A 20,011-nucleotide genomic window follows, 5' to 3' on the forward strand; every position below is an offset into this window, starting at 1 on the left:
TGTGTGAGCCTACAGGTAGTGTGTCACAGTCTGGAAAAGTGCCAGAATACTGTATAATAAACCCACACTTCAGCACAAGTGGGTATTGTGGAAATTATCAGAAATGTCTCACACAAGCAGGCACTCTACTACTCACAAATACAGCTAGTGTGTGCATGGGATTTCCTCTTTTCTCTGCTTTTCACTTTAGATTAGGCAATATTCAGACAAATAAGGAACCCACAGTTCACACTGGCCACTTTGTTAGGTACACCTTTTTAATAGCTTGTTAAGGCCAATATCAAATAAATCAATCACATGGCAGATGCTCAGTGCATTTAGACATACAGACATGGTCAAGATGACCAGCTGACGTTAAAACTGAGTATCAGAATGAAGAAGGAGGATGATTTAAGAGATTCTGAACATGGCGTGGTTGTTGGTACCAGATGGACTGGTTTGAGTATTTCAGAAACGCTGGTCTATCACGTCCCCCAACCATCTGTACAGTGTTGTGAGAGAAGTCAGAAATAAAAGAATATATACAGTAATAAGGTGACGATGACTTGTTGATGCTGGAGGTCAAAGAAGAAAGGTCAGACTGCTTTGAGATGATAGGAAGCCAATATTATTTCAAATAACCGCTTGTTGTAACCAAGGTATGCAGAAGAGCATCTCTGAATACTCAACATGTTGAACCTTGAAGCAGACGGGCTTAATCGTAATTTCTGGGGTAGCATTCAGATTGAAATTTGCAGCTGCCCACATGGACAAGTCAGATGGCTTCTGGAGAAAAATATGAGACAAAGATTGAGCTATTTGGCCACAATAACAAAAAGTATGTTTAGAGGAATAAAGATGAGGCTTTCAAATTTAATAGGCAATAACTGCAACAACCTTCATGCATGGTGGTGGTAGTATTATGCTCTGGGGCTGTTTAGCTGAAGTGGTTTCATCACAAAGTTGATGAAATGACGAAGGGGATAATTTCCAAATTCTTCAACTTTCGCTCAAAACAACAGTTAAACATCTGAAACTTGGATACTATTTTATTGTTTCAATGGGGACAATGATCCTAAACATCAACACTACTTTTGGAATAGATAAAGCAGACTAACATTAACCTTCCGGAATGACCTTCCCAAAGCTCCGACCTCAACCCTTTTGAAAATGTGTGGATTACATTTGAAAATCTAACATTAAACCCACAAATTCTGCCATAAAAAGTTTTCAAAGATCCAACCAGAATTAAAGCTGCAAGCAGCGTTATGAGGGCCCTCGCACCCCCGGCGCGTCGAGCCACGGCCAACACCTAAAACCAGCACGTCCGATCTGATGTGACATTGATGGATTTCATGCATTTAACCACCAGCTAACATTTCATCTTATTCAACCAGGATTATAGTCGTCCCACTAGGTGGCGGTGTAACCATTATGTACAAATGGCATAACAAACATATCCGAGCTCGAGTCTAATCATGCCTACGACCTTTGGGAGAGATTGGACATTGTGTTTTCGAGTGACAGCAGATTACTGCTTTTTGGCGAGTGATTGAAACTCCACATGCCGCCATGACCACCCTGTTTCCTTGAACGTAAAAAGCTTCGCAATTTAACATCACAAAGGTCTTTAGATTCCACACACAGGAAACCGCATCAATCTGATGAAATCTCTTGGAGGAATTCTCGTCAAAGAACGGTGCCTGAAAAGAGGGGAAAATGTCGCCAAAATTACACATTCATTTTAAAATGGCTGACTTCCTGTTGGATTTGGGATTTTGCTCCAAGAGACTTTTTTGTACATCTTGATCTCTCCTATAAGCTTCCCAGATTTCAGACTCATACATAAAACACAGAGCAGGGGCTGATGATTTTGAAAGTTTGTAGGGGGCGCTGTGGAGCCATTTTGCGCTATTCAAGGAAGGTGATCACATAACAACAAAGCCTTCGTCCCATTGGAGGTGTGGGCCAAATTTCAAGACTTTTTAAACTTTTCAAGCCCCTCAAACGTCACTTCATTGTTCACGGTGAACCACGTTGTCACCAGGGTGCGCCGTTCAGTTTAAAGTCACAATTTTCGCACCGAAGCATCATGAGCAACTGATGGTGATATTCACCGCTTTTGAGGTGGCCACGATGAACCTGTGAAAATCAGTACGACAAAATGAAAGACATGACATTTCCTGTTGTCACTAGGTGGCGCTCTGCGTATTACTGACAATGGGCACGTCAATCTGTTCAGGGCGGGACGGACATCATGCCTGTAAAGTCTGGTACTGGTCAGACTGGATTTTATTGAGTTATACTAATTTGTTTCTTCATGGCGTGACATCAAAGTTCGCCATGCCGCTGGGGTCACACCCTTTCGCGAAAAGTCACAGTTTTCACTGTAACCCAAGACCAACTCCTTAAGGCTTTTCTGGAGAAATTTGAGGCTGCAGATGTCACCCATCACAATACTGTACCCCAAAGTGTAAAACATGACATTTCCTGTTGCCACTAGGTGGCGCTGTCCCTGATGTCAAATATGGCAGTTGAAATATGTTCAGGGCTGGAGCCTTATCATATGTGTTCACTTTGGTCCAGATCGGACAATGTATGACAGAATGAGAGGCAATAAGATTTTCATGGCGAGTCATCAAAATTCGCCGTGGTGCCACGGCCTCACCGTATCACGAAAACTCAAAAGCTCCGCAATTTAACATGGCCCAGGTGTGTAGTTTACACTGACCAAAGATGAAGCTTATACAACCAAATCCCAAGGAGGAGTTCGAAAAAGTTCGAGGCATGGAAATGGCAAAATTAGAGCCAAAATGTCACCTTCAGTTCCAAATTGCGGACTTCCTGTTGGGTTTGCGTCAATGGGCCCACAGACTTTTTTGTTCGTCTTGTTCACATGTGTGCCAGATTTTATACATGTAGCTGAAACGATGTGGTCGTAGGGCTGCATTTAACAAGGCATAGGTGGCGCTCTAGAGCCATTTCCCAGTGCTCATATGTAAAACCATTAAAATACAAAATTTTTCACCAGACCTGGCATGTGTGCAAAATTTCATGAGTTTTTGACCATGTTTAGGCCCTCAAAAAGGCCCTTGTTTTGCCTGAATAATAATAATAAGAAACGGAGCAGATACAATAGGGCCTTCGCACTCTCAGTGCTCGGGCCCTAATTATACCACAAGCTTACTGATGGCTATTTTAAAAGCATCTGGTCGAGGTGCAGTTTGCTAAAGGACATTCAACCAAATATTAGTGGGAGTGGATGTACAGTATATATCCTTGGTCTTATCAACACCTCACATCCACTCGACATCATTTGACCCATGACGCCTCTTTAAAGGCTCAGCAGTAGACTCTAATCTGACCTGCTGTACACTCATAATACAATGCACCTACACCTGGGCTTATAATAGCTCAAACAGCTCATCTTTACACAAAATATATCTGGCCTCTCAGCACTTCTAAAACCACTGATCCAGCCTTTACATCAAATCTAAAGGACCCAAATCCAAAATTCATGCGTGAGCAAACAAACACAATCGAAAACTTTATTTTAAAAAATAAAAACAAGCAAATTTAATATATACATTTATGGCTCATTTAAACAGACATATCAGCAGCACATATTGGGGAAAAAAAGGTTAGGACACAAATGGATATTTTTCAGTTTGTAGTTTATTTCATTACAGGCGGGGTAGTGAGGGAGAGGGATTAAATACATTCTCATTGTGGGGCAGGAAAGGACGGGAAGCAAACCAGGTAAACATGGACAAGACATACTTGAATTATTCCTTTAAATAAAGTCCAATTCTTAAATCTGCCAATAGTTTTAATAAATAACTGTCAGATGAAATCTTTTTTTTTTATATATATATATATGTCAATACTGATATCTTTTTAATATAGTAATTATCTCCTTATTGTTATATAGTTGTTTTCTACATGACTCTATTGGAATTCATCTTTTTTTTTAGACATCTGTATAAATAATTACACATAGAAGATGGTGCTATACACATCATGGTGGAAAATATTGGTGCTTTCTTTCAGCAGTGTTTAGTGCATGACCAGCTGCAAGCAAAGCTACTGAATGTAGGAAATTGTTGGCCCAACCTTAGTGTGTCTACTGGGACTGGCAGCATGATTTCAGTAGTGTCAGACTGTAAACTGGCTGGCTGGTCTGCTGTGAGTAACCACAGCAAATCTTATTCCAATTGGAGAGACTGTGCAGATCACTATGGTGACTCCAGGCTTGATGGTGGCGCTCCACCAAAGGTCACTCACTGTGAGAAAGCTGTCACTCTGCAGCATGTCTCACCACCATGACACATTTGCAAAAACAAAAAGCATATTGTTACCAGTGGCATGGCAGAATGTCAAATTTTTTTCTCCACTCAAGACAGGGGGGGAGGGGGGGGGGGGGGGGGGGAAACCCTGAAATGTTTAACTCCTTACATCTGGGAAAGTCGAAAAAGTTCTCCGTACTTTCCTTAAAAACTGAGATAAAAACCACTGACGTCAAACCAATCTGTTGCAAGAGCAATAAGGATAATAATACCAGCAAATATAGCAATAAAGTGATAACAACATTAAGTGTAATAATTCAAATCGTGACCCATCGGTTACACCCAGAGTGATATGGAAGATACTGTGCTGCACACAGCAGTTAGAGTCGGCAAATGCAATGTTCGAGTACACTTATTCATTCAGTCCAACCTCAAGCATGTTTGAGATGAACCGTATTAAAGGGAAGCAAACGCCTTGATGTCCAAAATGACAAAGCACCTTCAGAACAAGAGAAATCTATCCCGAGAGAGCTGTAGGATATATAATTTGGTCCTGTCTGATGACCTCGGCGACTATTGAGCCTCTCAAAAGTTTGAGTTTACATATGATGGTAATTTCTGGACACATTTAGAGCTTCTTTACTGTGGCTTAAGGACAAGACACGTTCTATACCAGCCATGCTACTCTGGAATGCATGCAGACTGACCTGTTTCTAAGAGCTCTCCAAGAAGAACTGTACAGTAATTATTATGAAACTAGGACAACTATTAGCAAGTTTGATATTCCTATAAACTCCGGTGTACAGAGGCTGTGTTTTGGAAAAGAAAGCCATGGCAGTGTTTTAAGGTCAGGATGACATCTTTTCTGGAGTTGCTGTGTAACAGTCTATGTGGGTAATCAACAGGATGGCTAGGGAAGGAGATAATGAACTTAGCTTGTTTTTAAATAAAGCAATATCCATATACATATACAAAATTACATCCCATAAATACAGTTGGCAAGACGATGTATTAAATGTTTTTTTTTGGCAAGAGGGGTAAATTGAGCAATGATGTGCGCAAGTAATCAAATGTCAGTCTAAGGTGGTTTTAATGATGATTTCTCTTGAAGAATAAATAAATTACAAAAAAAATTATCATCATGCATTATAAAGAGTAACCAAAAGACTCAAAAACATCCATAGGCATCTGAAATAACTTTGTCACAATCACTAAATGTTTAAGACACATGGATTCTCACCAATGTAACACACTTACTCTCTTTCTCAAAGTCAATTCTTTGTAGACCTGAGGAACATTTCTTGAAATCTTATCACTTCTATTTATTAACAAAATGTCCATCTTCACATTTCTGATTTAAAGAAATCAAACAAAAATAAAAGCTGGACAAATTTCCGGAGCTGCTGAGTGTGCAGGAAGTCGTCCAGTACATCAACCCAGATGATGTGCCTGTGCTAACCTCTTCTACAGTGTTAATTTTTGAATCCCTGCTCAGTTAAATATTCTCCCTTTGATTTGGTTACTTCAGGGAATTGATGTAATGTGGACGCATTCCCATGTGGGTGAGACAACATTTTCAAATGGCATTGTGAAGCTACAGTTATTTATATATTCACCCAAAAGCAGCACAGCCCCCTGGCATGCAGAGAGAGGTATCCTTTTTTTTTCTTAGTCATTGCAATAGTGTGAAAATGCTATAAACAGAGTTCAAAGGGGTACACCTGAAGAATGGGAATATCGTGTGAGTTGGTCAGTCAAATTCTGTCACTGGATCTCAGATGAGTAACTGCATTCCATCGCATGCATGTACTGTGATATGTTTTAAAATCTGAAATTGACTGCACCTCTCAATCAGAGCAAAGGGCATTGGAGACTTCAGAGCGCACTCTACACCATAGACGATAGTGTGTTCTCTTCAGGGCAGTGGCAAGGGGGTGATGTTCGTAGGGAGTGTATGGCTGACGGGGCACCCTCGCTAGGAGAAAGGTCGTTGAGTTCCTCAGATGAAGAGAGAGGGAAGGAGGGTGACAAAGATATGCCCGAAGAGGGGTCAGCGGATCCAGCAAAAGTGCGCGGGGGCTTAGGAACTAGATTAGGCTCCACTGTTGCCCTGGCCAGAAGTTGTTTGTCATCCAACCGCTGCTCATCTCCAAGACACTCACCCTGCCCAAAGGAGCCCCGGCCTGATTCTGACTCCCCATCAGAAAGGTCCAGAGTTGGTGAGCTGCTGCCATCCAGTCTGAAAAGAGAGTCTAAGTATTGGGCAAACTCCAGCACTGCCTGGCTGGGGTTTCCATTGGATAGATGGGGTGGAGGTGTAGAAACCGCTGGTCTAGTCTCTGCACTTAACTGTTTCTCTGCCGTTTCCAGCTCCCAGTCTTCCTTTTCTCTATCCATTGGTCTAGTACCAATATGTGGACTTAGGGGAGCAACAGGTGTGCTCCCTGGGCTGTAGACACCAGGCATTTGTTGGTGATCCTCATCAGGAAGCATTTTCAAGTTGGCGTTAGTCTCAGTTTTGTAAGACTTAGCCAAGACACTCTGGTTTAGAAGAGCTGGGGAATGGAGTCCACTGTAGCGAGGTGTGGCAGGGGACAGCCTCATAGGATAATCTGGGGTTGATCTGGATTCCAGTGGGGTAAAGAAGGGCCCAACCTCACCCAGATGCTCTGTTGTTGCTTGGCAGAGGACATCTGCAGATAGTAGCTCAGTGCGAGAGCTCAGAGATGGGTTCTCCTCTGGGATTGGGGCATCCAAAGGGAACGGGAGGCTACCCAGCATTGGTGAACCCCTTAATGCAGCAGAGGACCGTCGGGAATCCAGACTATACAGGGACTCTGCATCTGAGAGACTCTCCATGACAGCTAAGGGTGCTTTGCGGTCCCTCAGCTCCACTGCCAAACGTTCTCGTGCTCCACGCAGTACTACAGGCACTGGAGGAGGGGGGCACTCAGAGAAACCATCCAGAGATATTTCAGACTGGGCACACGAGCTAGAGGAGAGGAGAAGAGTGGGTTGGAACATAATGAAAGGGAAAAGAGAGGTGAGGGGATTCAAAACACAAGACAGGCATGAAAACGAGTCAAAATAACTCACGGAAGGTTAAAGAAAAAGGATAGAAATGAAAAGTGTTAGTACTGAAACTACAGGTATCTAGAGTCTACAGAGCAGGTGAACATTGCAAAATACTACATACAGGAGTGCAGAATTATTAGGCAAGTTGTATTTTTGAGGAATAATTTTATTATTGAACAACAACCATGTTCTCAATGAACCCAAAAAACTCATTAATAGCAAAGCTGAATGTTTTTGGAAGTAGTTTTTAGTTTGTTTTTAGTTTTAGCTATTTTAGGGGGATATCTGTGTGTGCAGGTGACTATTACTGTGCATAATTATTAGGCAACTTAACAAAAAACAAATATATACCCATTTCAATTATTTATTTTTACCAGTGACACCAATATAACATCTCCACATTCACAAATATACATTTCTGACATTCAAAAACAAAACAAAAACAAATCAGCGACCAATATAGCCACCTTTCTTTGCAAGGACACTCAAAAGCCTGCCATCCATGGATTCTGTCAGTGTTTTGATCTGTTCACCATCAACATTGCGTGCAGCAGCAACCACAGCCTCCCAGACACTGTTCAGAGAGGTGTACTGTTTTCCCTCCTTGTAAATCTCACATTTGATGATGGACCACAGGTTCTCAATGGGGTTCAGATCAGGTGAACAAGGTGGCCATGTCATTAGTTTTTCTTCTTTTATACCCTTTCTTGCCAGCCACGCTGTGGAGTACTTGGACGCGTGTGATGGAGCATTGTCCTGCATGAAAATCATGTTTTTCTTGAAGGATGCAGACTTCTTCCTGTACCACTGCTTGAAGAAGGTGCCTTCCAGAAACTGGCAGTAGGACTGGGAGTTGAGCTTGACTCCATCCTCAACCCGAAAAGGCCCCACAAGCTCATCTTTGATGATACCAGCCCAAACCAGTACTCCACCTCCACCTTGCTGGCGTCTGAGTCGGACTGGAGCTCTCTGCCCTTTACCAATCCAGCCACGGGCCCATCCATCTGGCCCATCAAGACTCACTCTCATTTCATCAGTCCATAAAACCTTAGAAAAACCAGTCTTGAGATATTTCTTGGCCCAGTCTTGACGTTTCAGCTTGTGTGTCTTGTTCAGTGGTGGTCGTCTTTCAGCCTTTCTTACCTTGGCCATGTCTCTGAGTATTGCACACCTTGTGCTTTTGGGCACTCCAGTGATGTTGCAGCTCTGAAATATGGCCAAACTGGTGGCAAGTGGCATCTTGGCAGCTGCACGCTTGACTTTTCTCGGTTCATGGGCAGTTATTTGGCGCCTTGGTTTTTCCACACGCTTCTTGCGACCCTGTTGACTATTTTGAATGAAACGCTTGATTGTTCGATGATCACGCTTCAGAAGCTTTGCAATTTTGAGACTGCTGCATCCCTCTGCAAGATATCTCACTATTTTTGACTTTTCTGAGCCTGTCAAGTCCTTCTTTTGACCCATTTTGCCAAAGGAAAAGAAGTTGCCTAATAATTATGCACACCTGATATAGGGTGTTGATGTCATTAGACCACACCCCTTCTCATTACAGCGATGCACATCACCTAATATGCTTAATTGGTAGTAGGCTTTCGAGCCTATACAGCTTGGAGTAGGACAACATGCATGAAGAGGATGATGTGGACAAAATACTCATTTGCCTAATAATTCTGCACTCCCTGTAGATGGAGGAAAGATTAAAAAAAAAAAAAAAACAAGAGGAAAGAGACTGGAAGGGCAAGAGTGTATCCAAGTGCATGTGCTCTTGTATTGGCTTATAATACAGGAGAGGTAAAGTACAAGGTGGGATCAAAAGGTTCTGTGAGTCTGTCCACAAAAACAAAAAAAAGAACCCCAACCTTTCACTTAAGAATCGTTTAATAAACCCTCAAGATCAACTTCCTGTGTACCTTTGGACTGCTGCTCACTCTTTTAAAGTCCCATCGTGACTGCTTGCGTGTACACTTGTGCAGATGGTAGAAAACATCATCCAGCCTTCATATTACATGTCTACTGCTGTTGAGAGCTGGTTCTCAGGGTAAAGCTCAAGCAGCACTCTTCAGTGGACGATTCCAGCCAGTAGCCAAGCTCTCTGTCCTGGTCGTTGTGTCCCTGGGCAAGACACTTTACCCTACTTGCCTACTGGTGTTGGCCAGAGGGGCCGATGGTGCGATATGGCAGCCTCGCTTCTGTCAGTCTGCCCCAGGGCAGCTGTGGCTACAACTGTAGCTTGCGTCCACCAGTGTATGAATGTGAGAGTGAATGAATAGTGGTATTGTAAAGCGCTTTGGGTGCCTTGAAAAGCGCTATATAAATCCAATCCATTATTATTATTATCCCTTCATGGGGTCGTTCACAGTGAATGCGCCTGCTACTAACAGACTGTCAAAGTTCTACTATAATGTCCCGAGGTAACAGAGGGAGACATTTAGTGCATATAACTTGAACTAGGCGTCCTCTTTCATGGCACAGCAGAGGGACACGACGAGAAAACAGGCATATACAAATGGTCTGAATAGTGTCCAAAGGTCCACATAGAGACCGCCTTAAAAAGGAAATGGGTCTAACTTAAATCTGGTACGGTTTTTCATTTCTGTGGACAGAGTCATAAAACTTTGTGATAGTACCTTCGTAATTTAACCATTTGTACCAGGAGTTCACACTGACTTTGGACAGGGGCTAAACCAGAGAGGGCGAGGTGGGAACTGAATACTACCATACGTTGCAACGGCTCTGTGTTCAGACAGCGTGCATGCGTGCATGAGAGAAGGGAATACATTATGCAAAATTAGTATTGGCATGCTTTGCTTACCGTAACAATGTTTTTTGTCTTTTTTTTTTTTTTTTTTTTAAACATACAGAACAAACAAAAATAATTTTGAGAAAATAAAGTAGTAGTTAGTAGCAGTTGTATTTTTTTTAGTACTGGTTATATAGCTACATTACAAGGCATCATTTCCCAGTGATTTCTCTTATACTTAGAGATTTGCTACTATTACATACTAGGCAAGAGTGAAAGCTGAATATGAAGATGAAACTATTTTACATAGCCTTTCAGGCTTAAACATGCCCACAGTGGTGCCTGATGTACTAACCGAACACTGCTGTTCCTGCGGTGGTGGGTTGTAGGCGTTGGCTGCTGAGAGGTTGTTGATGTATCGACGAACAAGGTCTCTGGGTTTAAGTCCACTTCTGTGGGGCTCACCATGATCTTGGCTGCTGACAGCAAAGCAGTTTTCCCTTTGTTGTAGTTCTCCAGCACCTGTCACAAGCACAGGAGTATAAACAGATACATGACTTGACTGATAGAGGGACGACCCGTTTCAAAATAAACAGGACAACTTCATAAAAATATATAACTGGAAAAAGTTAATCTGACTAATCATGTTTTATATGTGAAATGTTTCTAAACTGTCCTATGCTAGCAGACATCCAATGATTTTGTAGTTTTTAAAACCCTTTCTACTGTTTTTCCTTTATTCATTTTCTAGATTCAAACAGAGATGCTGAGGTGTTTTCTTCCTCTTCGTCAGCAAAACATGAGAAAAAAAATTCCCAAAGAACCAAAAGATTCAAATATCGAATGCCAGTTATGCACTTGGATCAACTTCAGTAAGATTATAATGGTTTCAAAAATATTATGTGGGTCACCACTACAACTATATTTATAAGCGCACAAGTGCTTGTAGTATAGTGTTAAAAAGCAGCGTAGTTCAGTTACATATAAGTGCAATCTGAAGGTGAGCTGACACCTACTCCAGCTGACATTAAACACCCACAACAGAGTCATGATGCCTGAGCAAGAACTATGCAAGACCTGCATTACCACTACAGGGAATAACAAACCATACGAGTGTCTTATCCATCTTGGAAACACGTTCAACACAAAGTTTGTCCAACAAAATACAAACCGTGTTATGTTTGCTGACATAAATGAGAACAGAACAAAAAAAAAAAAAAAAAACCCCAAACAAACCCCAAAACATTAATGGCAAGCCACACATCAGCACGCAATTGTTTGGTTAACTTTAATGACTCAAAAGACAACATATTGTGGTATAAAAACAGGTGGAAATATGAGAGGACATGAACACACACAAAAAATACACGTGACAATGGAATGAGGAGATTAAAAGAGAAAATAACACAAAAAGACAAAAGCTAATATATTTATTATGGTTATATTGTCATCCATAACCAATTTGCACAAATGTAAACAATGTGTTACATGGTTGAGTTTAAAGACACATGAGAACATGCTTCTGCAAGTAATAAACCACATGAGATAACTGGCACCAACAACAGCAAACATATCTATGACTGTAGACACAACAACTACAAATGATGACAAAATACATCAAATTTATACTTGGACGGTTTTTTGCATTGCCTATCCCAACAGTATTAGTGTATAGAATTAATAAAAGCACACTGACATATGAAGTGTACAGTGAAGGATATAAAATTGTGTAAACTACAAATTTATTTTGAATAGTAAACCCACTCTCCTACATGCCAGTAATAAGAAAACCAAAATCTTTTTCTAGGGGATTATGTTCTGAATGTGTGCTTTCAAAGAGCAAAAATAAAAAGGGAAACACATCCACAGAGAAGAGCTGCAGCTACTGAAAAACCCAGGCAGGAAGGAAGAAAGAGCAGTTAATGTGGAAGAAATTAGGTTACCATAGAAACTTTGTGACTACAAAGAAAACTTGTTACGTTGAGGACCAGGATTAGAAAGTTTGTGCCAAAGCACTTGACCACAGGCACTGCAGCTGAGAGAGGAACGGAAAAAAGAACAAGGGTTGGTTTGTGGAAAGCTGGATGATGATTAACAAGAAAAGGAGTCCAGGTGAGTTTGGACTCATCGTTTCTGACTCCATGGTTTAAAGCCATCGCATGCTCCTGTACCATTGTATACATCATTAACCAGTGATGTATTAATGGAAATGGTTATTGATAACATTTTACCACATCGCCTTGTGGATGCGCATTTCTTTACCCTCTAAAACTTGATGTGCCAGCTATTCAGCTGAGTTTCAATGTCACACTTAATACTTTTGGAGAAACACCTTTTAAAGGCAACCAGTAAATTGCTTGGACTTGTTGGATCCAGCAAGCTGACAGAATAAAAATGCCAGTTGCTGGTTAAAAAGGATTCTTTACATACTGGTCATTATGGTTGCTCTAAAATCAGTTAAAAAAAAAAAAAAAAAAAAAAAATAGCAGCTTTACTATGACTTTTGGCTCTAGCCTTTGTCCTAAGACTGGCCAACATCTGAGTTTTGCACATAATGCAGAAATGTTTCCAACACTGAATGCAACAAGCAAAAGTTGAATTCAGTCTTACGATTAGCATCTCCTTAGAATATGTAGACTAGTAATGTACATAGTAATAGAATTTGTCAGCGTCTAAATGTGATCAAGTTTAGACAACAGATTCAAAAAGATTGTTTGGCACTTTTATCTCGGGAGGAGAGTTTTCTATCTGAGGACTGTTAGACTCGTTAGATCGGATTTCCTCTTGACGGTGGTGAGAGACGCGTGGTTCTGACTGAGGTTGTGGTAAAACGCATGAATCATCTTCAGCTGGAAGAACTCCTGACTGGGTGTTGGAAGGGACAGACACCATGCATGGCTGAGACACAGAGTTAAAGTCTGACAGAGGAGGTGGAAGAACAGACTCAGCATCTGGAACTGAAGAAGAAGAAGTGACAGCGAGTGGTGTAGAGACAGTTTCAGTCTCTGCAAGGGAGCCAGTGCAAGACAGGTCTTTGTGGTTGGCAGATGAAGAGTTGGAGGGAGGAGGACTAGCGTTTAGTTTTGTTTGGGAGACTATTAAATCAGTGGTACTGGATGTAGGTTGACTGATTCCCAGTTCCTCTGCTTCCAAGTTTTCCTGCTCAGACAGGAGACAAAATGGTTCCAGTACCTGCAGAAACACCAAATATATCACACCACTATATCCTCTACACGCACACACTTCACAAATACACACATACTTAACTTTAAACATTCATCTAGAGAGACAAACACAAAGGCAAAACCAAGCTGAAAAACACCATATACAGACGGGAAAAACACCACACAACGTGAAGTCCTCAGCCACAACAAGTGCAATCCCCCAAAATCAGTCCATCACATGCAAACATTCACATTAATACCCTGTTATCAAAACAGATGTTCAACGTCCATGACGAACAGGCTCAAAAAGACCAAAGAAAGACCGTGAAACCAGCCACGAGTGAACAATTCCCATGCTTTGAGACAGGAGCAATGTGGAGAAAAACAAAAAGGTGTGGTGAGTTGTAGGTTAATGACATGCATAAAGTAACAACGGAGTCGCATTAAAATTTTTGAAATGCTTCAAAACTAATTCTTAACTCCATTTAAATTAAAACTTGGTGATCCTAAGACCTTTACCTTTGAAATTGCACATTTTTTTTGCATGGTGCAACTACAGGAACTAAATGACAATAACCAACATATGATAATTTCTAGTTCAAGTCCCCAATGTTATTGAAAGCCACAAGATGGGTAGATTTAAAGGATAAGGAAATCTTCAATTTTCAATTAAGTTCTCTCTAGATGTCATCACTCTTCACAGGGTTTATTAGTAACAATACCTGCAAATGTCTGTAGAAAAACTTATATTTAAATATTTTTATGGGCATGTTTCCAGATAAATTTCATACAGTTAAGCTCTCAATTTACTAAAATGCTTTGAGTGAATTTTTAATTAAGATTGCCCTCGTCTCCAGAATAAAATGATAAACTAAAAGTAAAACATAAAATTGCTACTGGCCTCTATTTTTAATAAAACAACCTGTAATAAGTATTCCACCCTTTATTAAGACCCACATCTCTTTTGTTTATTTTCTTTCATTGTTAGAGCCAATCCCCACGTAAGCATCACCCGTGTAATCCGTTACCCAGTGTTGGAAATCAAGAACAAAATTAAAAAGCCGTTTTTGCACAATTTCAAATACACCCCCTCTCGAAATAATGCATGCATGCAGATTTAAAAAACAGACCTTGTTGAGACCCTCCATCACCATGTGGGGCATGTGCTCATTAAGCATGGCAGGTGATATGATGACCTCATTGAAAGCTTTGTTGTCCCCCCACAATGCTGAATAGGTTGGCTCTTCCTGACCACAGCTAAAAGGGAGAGGGAGAAAGAGAGAAAATCTATCAGTCATAATGAGAAATAGTAAACACACAGGTTGACTTAATATATTTTCCTCACAATACAAAACATGGGGGGCACTGTATAACACCACTAAGTGGAATATTTTTGTATCAAGTCAAAAAACTCATATGTTGGGGTAAAAGATTAAAAAGCAAAAGGACTCCAAGACGAACAAGGCAAGTCAGTTTGTTGTCATAGCACCTTTAAACACCAAGTGCCTTAAAAAGTACTGCAGTATGAAGAAAAATATATAAGGATGAACTTTCTGTTTTACCTTTAGACACGGTAATACAGAAAAAGAAAACGCATGTTTGCATTTAATTGCAGCAGCTTTCAAACCAGTTTTCTTACCATATCTCTGGAGGATGGTTGTGTACCACGTGGATGATCCTGCCAGGTGGGTAGAGGGGTGTGGAGGCTGACAAGGCAATGCTGAGGTCACTGGGGTGTAGCCACAAGCGACTGCTTGGAGGTGCTGCAGGCTGAGACTGAGGATCATCATCCTCTAGTGGAAGCTCTGATTTTGGGATGCATTTAGTGCCTCCCGCAATGATCCTCCACTGTAAGAATTTTTTATTTTATTTTTTTAAGTATGCATTTCTATATTTGTATGCATTCCTTCATGACAAAACTTTCAGGAATAAAAAATGAGAAATTCTACAGGTTTTATAATGCTGAATTTAATAGATTAAAAAACAGCAACGATCAGCCTTCTCTCATTAGTGCATGCTTTTTGTGAAACAATCATTTGTTTTATGTTCCAGATGATTTCATACAGCAAATGCTCTACAAGTCTGTAATCTTCTATAACATCAAGAAGTTAAGTCACCTTTGGCTTGTTACTCTTTTGTAAAACTTCCAGAAGGTGGCGTCGGAAACCCTCTAGTTGTGACAGGCCAAGCCTATGACAGAGCAGAAGGCTACTGTGGGTAATACTGCAGAAGGGTGAAAGTAACATGAGTATACTGATGTAGTAAAAGAGGATACCTTGGCACCAGGTCTTTTCCCAAAACTACAGATGACACAAACTCTTTGGAGTACTCCATGGCATCCTCACTGGGTGCATAAAAGGACAAAAAAAAAAAAAAGAAGTAGTTAAATTACGGAGTACTGGATACACAGAGGGAAAATAATGGCACATAGTCTGCACGCTACATATTTACAGGATGCACTCTGTTTTACCATAATAAAAATGCCCTGGTTGATAGAATACTGCAAATCATGGGGAGAAGATTTTAAGAAAATTAGAGACCATCTCGTGATGGGTTCACACCAGCTGCAACACCAGTGTGTTCTCAGACCTGCATCGTCTTTCTGCCTTTACAGAATTCTGACGATACACACACTCCCTTGAGAGTGATGTCACCTGCCAAAGTCCTCAAAGCCACCTTTGTGGTGCTTACACTGCAGTTCATGTCCCCAGGAGCACATGACGTCATGAAGACTGAGAGAAAAACAGGAACACTCTGGAGGTTAAAAAGTCTACTGGTGATGCAGCTGGTAAACAAGAACTACACGTCTTCAGAAGAAGCGCCCTTCCTGTTTGCCCATCTCTCCCTTAATATGTAAACCCGTGGATTTAACATGAACTGCACTTCTACAATTGATTTGCATGTGAACAGGTTACCGAAAAGAAGATGATGAAGGAGGCCTACTTTTGGAAATGCACAAAGGGTTTACTATGAATGAGCTGAATCCATGAAAAAACAAAAACAGCAACTCAAAGCTTTGACAATGTCGGCAGTTACTCTTAAATAGTGATGTGATAGCCTATAGCATGTGACTGAACAGCGCAATGTAAAGTTTTAATACAAAACCCCTTTTGAGTTTAAGGTTTAATGACTGGAAAATGGTTGCAAGTCTGATGAATTGAAAGTGCAGCTGTGCCACTGTGGAGTGTGCACTCATTATGTGGCATACACCATATGTGCTGGAAAGCCTATGTTTATGCCACATTGGGGGAATGCAATAGCTAATTAGAGGCATTCATTTAGCATTCAGTGATGTAATTAATACTAAGAAAATTAAGTTTTGATGCAAGAGTTCATTGCAAGAATAACCAGATCATTCAGCTAAAAAGGATGTTCTCTGTTCATATAAATCCTGCAAGATCAACTAGAGATACCATCCAGATAAAGTTTACTGTATTATTTGTAGAAACAATACACGTTTATCATATTATTAACTTATATAGATGAGGAAAAAAGAGCATTTCCCAGGAGCTTTTTTAAACACAGCTTTTCCAACCATCCTTGTTTTCCTATGCATGCTCACATTACTGTACTTTGCACATGGAAACAAAATTATTTCACAAAAAACAAACATTACAATGGTCAAAATTACTGCAGTCGTTTATTGTAGTTTTCAACAAGTCTCACATTCCCAGCCTATTCTTCTTTGGCGAATCTCTAAAGCTCCTTTGATTGTCTTCTGACATGGACCCTAATTTTCAGGAGGTATTTGTTCACCAGGAGCGGCGTATGTTTTGGGTCGTCGTGGTGTTGGAAGATGAAGCGATGACCCAGACCCAGTTTTGCTTCTGCCTGCTTCAGGTCTCCTTTAAAATCTTCACATATCCTTATTTCATTGTGATTTCTTCCACCTCAACGAGATTCCCAGTTTCAGAGGCACGGAAACATCCCCACAGCATAACACTCTCACCACCATGTTTCACGGTGGAAACAGTGGTGTTTGGGTTGCACGGCTCTTGCTTCTTTCTCTAAACTGTGTGATTCTTAGTGAATTTCTTGATGAAACTTCTCATTCTGGTTCTTGATACTTAGAAACACTGATACGGTGAGCTGCCAAACCCCCCGTCCACCGAGTGGGGTGACGACAATATCCCATGAGGGGCAAAAAGCCATTGGGAAAATTTGGACACAAACTATAACTTTAAAAAGGGGCTTAATCTTTTTTTTCCCCTCATCTGCATACATGTGGGCAACAAACAGTGCTTTAGTGGGGCTTATACTACATCTACTCATGCTTTTCTTTAGCCACCCCTCTTCTGTGAAATCTTGTGACAGCAGTTTAAGAACTGCCATGCATGATGATTTTAACAGAATACTAAAAGGTGCACTGCAGCATTTAATTTCCTCTTGGTACAAGCTTCCTTCCAGTACAATTTGCATAGCAAACAGTTATCCAGCTGCATGGTGGTATGCAGTGTTAACTGTGCACAGTCAAAATAAAAGTCAACTCTGAACCACTGGACCAAAAATAGGCTACATCGTTACAAAAAAAGATGATCTGAAAGTACAAACCACAGCTTTGGGGTACTTGTCCACAGTAAAATGCACCACCTTGCACCTACACTTAAAGGAGAATATATTTCTTCTCAGACTGAGGAACGAGACTTCCTGAGGGGATGGGTAAAAAAAAGAAAATGTTTATAGCAATGTCCATCTCTGCAGATCTGCTACATACGCCGGGTCTATCATCATTTTCAAATAATTCAGTAACTGTGAAAACTGTGAAAGGATTACACTAAATTTAGTAGAAATCTGTAGCTGCATCCATCAAAGCTGCGTTTCATCTACCAGAATGTCAATCAGGATACCTGCTTCCTCTGATCTGTTTCAGGAAGACACTCTGACCAATCAGTGGCAACTAAAGTAGGATTTAAAACCACAATTCCTCAAGCCCAGAAAGCAAATCCTCAAACCTGCCTGAAGGCCATTTACTGCACATATTTCCCCAGTAATTTCTCACTGCTTTCCTGTCCTAAAAAGCAACCCCCCAAAATAAATGTCTCTTGGTTTAGCCTCAAAATATTGGTTTATATTTCCTCTTTCATCTAGCTCACCCCTGAACTAGTTTCTTGAGAGTGAAAGAGTTTGGGCTTCTACTTCCAATTCACCTCCTCTCTCTTCACTGTTTGTTTGCCTCTACAATTAAATAAGGTTTTTTTAAAAAAAGGAAACCGGGAAAACAAACAAAAAAAACAAACTGGACCACTTTGCTCATACTGGTATTGTTAAAATCACAAGAAATTTCTCAGCTCTGTTGAGAAATAAAGTGAGTAATAGCATTGGTATGTATTGCGAAAGACGACCCAGAACAACATGAAAAAGACCTACTTGATAAAAATCTTCTTGGATTTATGCCTGAATTTAAAGTAATTCCTTATGACCTGCTTGTTATTGGTTTATAAAAATAGATTGTAAGCATTAAAGAGAAAGTGTTTCTGTCACACATCCTGAGCATCCAATTTTTTAACTCACACATGTGATAGGGGAAAAAAAACCCAAATAAAAAAAACAAAAACAAAGCACAAACCCCTCCCTGCAAAGAGATTTAAGCCAAAGGGAAACGGCACAGAAATAAAATAATTTCTTATTTTATATACTTAAAATAATTGACCAACTTGTATCAAAATGTCTGAAACAACTGGAAAAAAAAACAAGGATTTCTGTCAGTAAAAAAAAGAAAGAAACAGAGTCACTGGCATTGCTGTATGCAGGCCAGTAGCATTTGCACGAGCAGTCAACCCCAATGGCCACTGGAAGCACAGGGAGGGGGGGAAAAAAAAAACCCTGATGCGATGGAAAAACTTCATATTAAGTATTAAGTAAAAGTTTTTTCATTCCTCTGCACAGTGCCAGCACAGATGAGTTTTCAGTCAGAAACTGACCGAATGAGAGACGCAAACTGCTTGGAAGACGAGATCGCAGCAATGGTAGAGGAGATTGATGCCAGCCGACATGTATTCTTGGGTGGAGTATATATAGCTGGCTGAAAATTATGTATCCATGGTTTTCTGCCATACTCAAGATCCCTTTTATAAATGAGCCCCCAAGTAAACAAGCAAGCGGGAGTGAAACTAAACATGTGACAGACTTGTGAACATTACCAGTGACAAAAAAACAAAACAAAAACACACTTTAAGTAACTTCCTTTGTAATGCATTCACACCGTAGTACTGATACTCTGGGATTGGGATCCAGATTGACTCACCTAAGAAGGCCACCGGGTGGAGAGTAAGAGTAGCAGTGAAGTGTCGGGTACTGAGGTCTCAGCAGGAAGGAGAGAATAGCAGCAGTGCCTGCACCGAGAGAATGCCCAACTATCACCAGCCCATAATGCATGGTGCCCTTGTTCTGTGTGAGACAGCGAGAGTCATTACATTCACAAGAGCACACTTGTTACCACAGCGAAGACAATCACTTAAAGAAATTGCCTCTGTTGCTGTTTGCCAAATAAATTGTTGTATACACTACAGCCAATATTACGGTAATGTTACGCAGCCAGTGTGGCCTTGACTAAAGTACTACAGTGACGCCAATAAAAATACACTGTACAAATTCTTATAAAAAAGGATCATCATTCAGCCTGCCATACTTCACACAGTATACTGAGTCATGTACCAAGTCTCGTCCAAAAGCTTGAGACAAGATCATTTCCTGCTCCAGTTTCTTCTTAATGTATTCTGCTGAGTAAACCATTCCCTGGGAGGAAAGAGAGAGAGGGGGGATTCAGT

General features: G+C 40.7%; 1 protein-coding gene across 3 annotated transcripts in view; it reads right to left on the reverse strand.

Moving 5' to 3' along the window:
• Window positions 1-3,636: 3,636 nt before the first annotated feature.
• Window positions 3,637-20,011, reverse strand: part of dagla (diacylglycerol lipase, alpha) — a 42,467-nt gene continuing 26,092 nt past the window's right edge. For 2 of the 3 annotated variants that reach the window (XM_085270128.1, XM_085270145.1), the window contains 9 exons: window positions 19,899-19,979; window positions 19,489-19,631; window positions 15,520-15,588; window positions 15,362-15,434; window positions 14,884-15,092; window positions 14,375-14,501; window positions 10,436-10,602; window positions 10,153-10,170; window positions 3,637-7,257 (listed from right to left, as the gene is read on the reverse strand). In XM_085270128.1, the coding sequence (XP_085126254.1) occupies window positions 6,153-7,257; window positions 10,153-10,170; window positions 10,436-10,602; window positions 14,375-14,501; window positions 14,884-15,092; window positions 15,362-15,434; window positions 15,520-15,588; window positions 19,489-19,631; window positions 19,899-19,979 (1,992 nt within the window). In that variant the 3' untranslated portion in view covers window positions 3,637-6,152. The remainder of the gene's footprint in view (window positions 7,258-10,152; window positions 10,171-10,435; window positions 10,603-14,374; window positions 14,502-14,883; window positions 15,093-15,361; window positions 15,435-15,519; window positions 15,589-19,488; window positions 19,632-19,898; window positions 19,980-20,011) is intronic. The other variant, XM_085270137.1, reaches the window with a different exon arrangement.

The sequence above is a fragment of the Mchenga conophoros genome, linkage group LG1, assembly GCF_057382185.1.
Source record: "Mchenga conophoros isolate Kocher_MC1m ecotype Shallow Benthic linkage group LG1, M_conophoros_male_GT1.1, whole genome shotgun sequence".
Lineage (NCBI taxonomy): Eukaryota > Metazoa > Chordata > Actinopteri > Cichliformes > Cichlidae > Mchenga > Mchenga conophoros.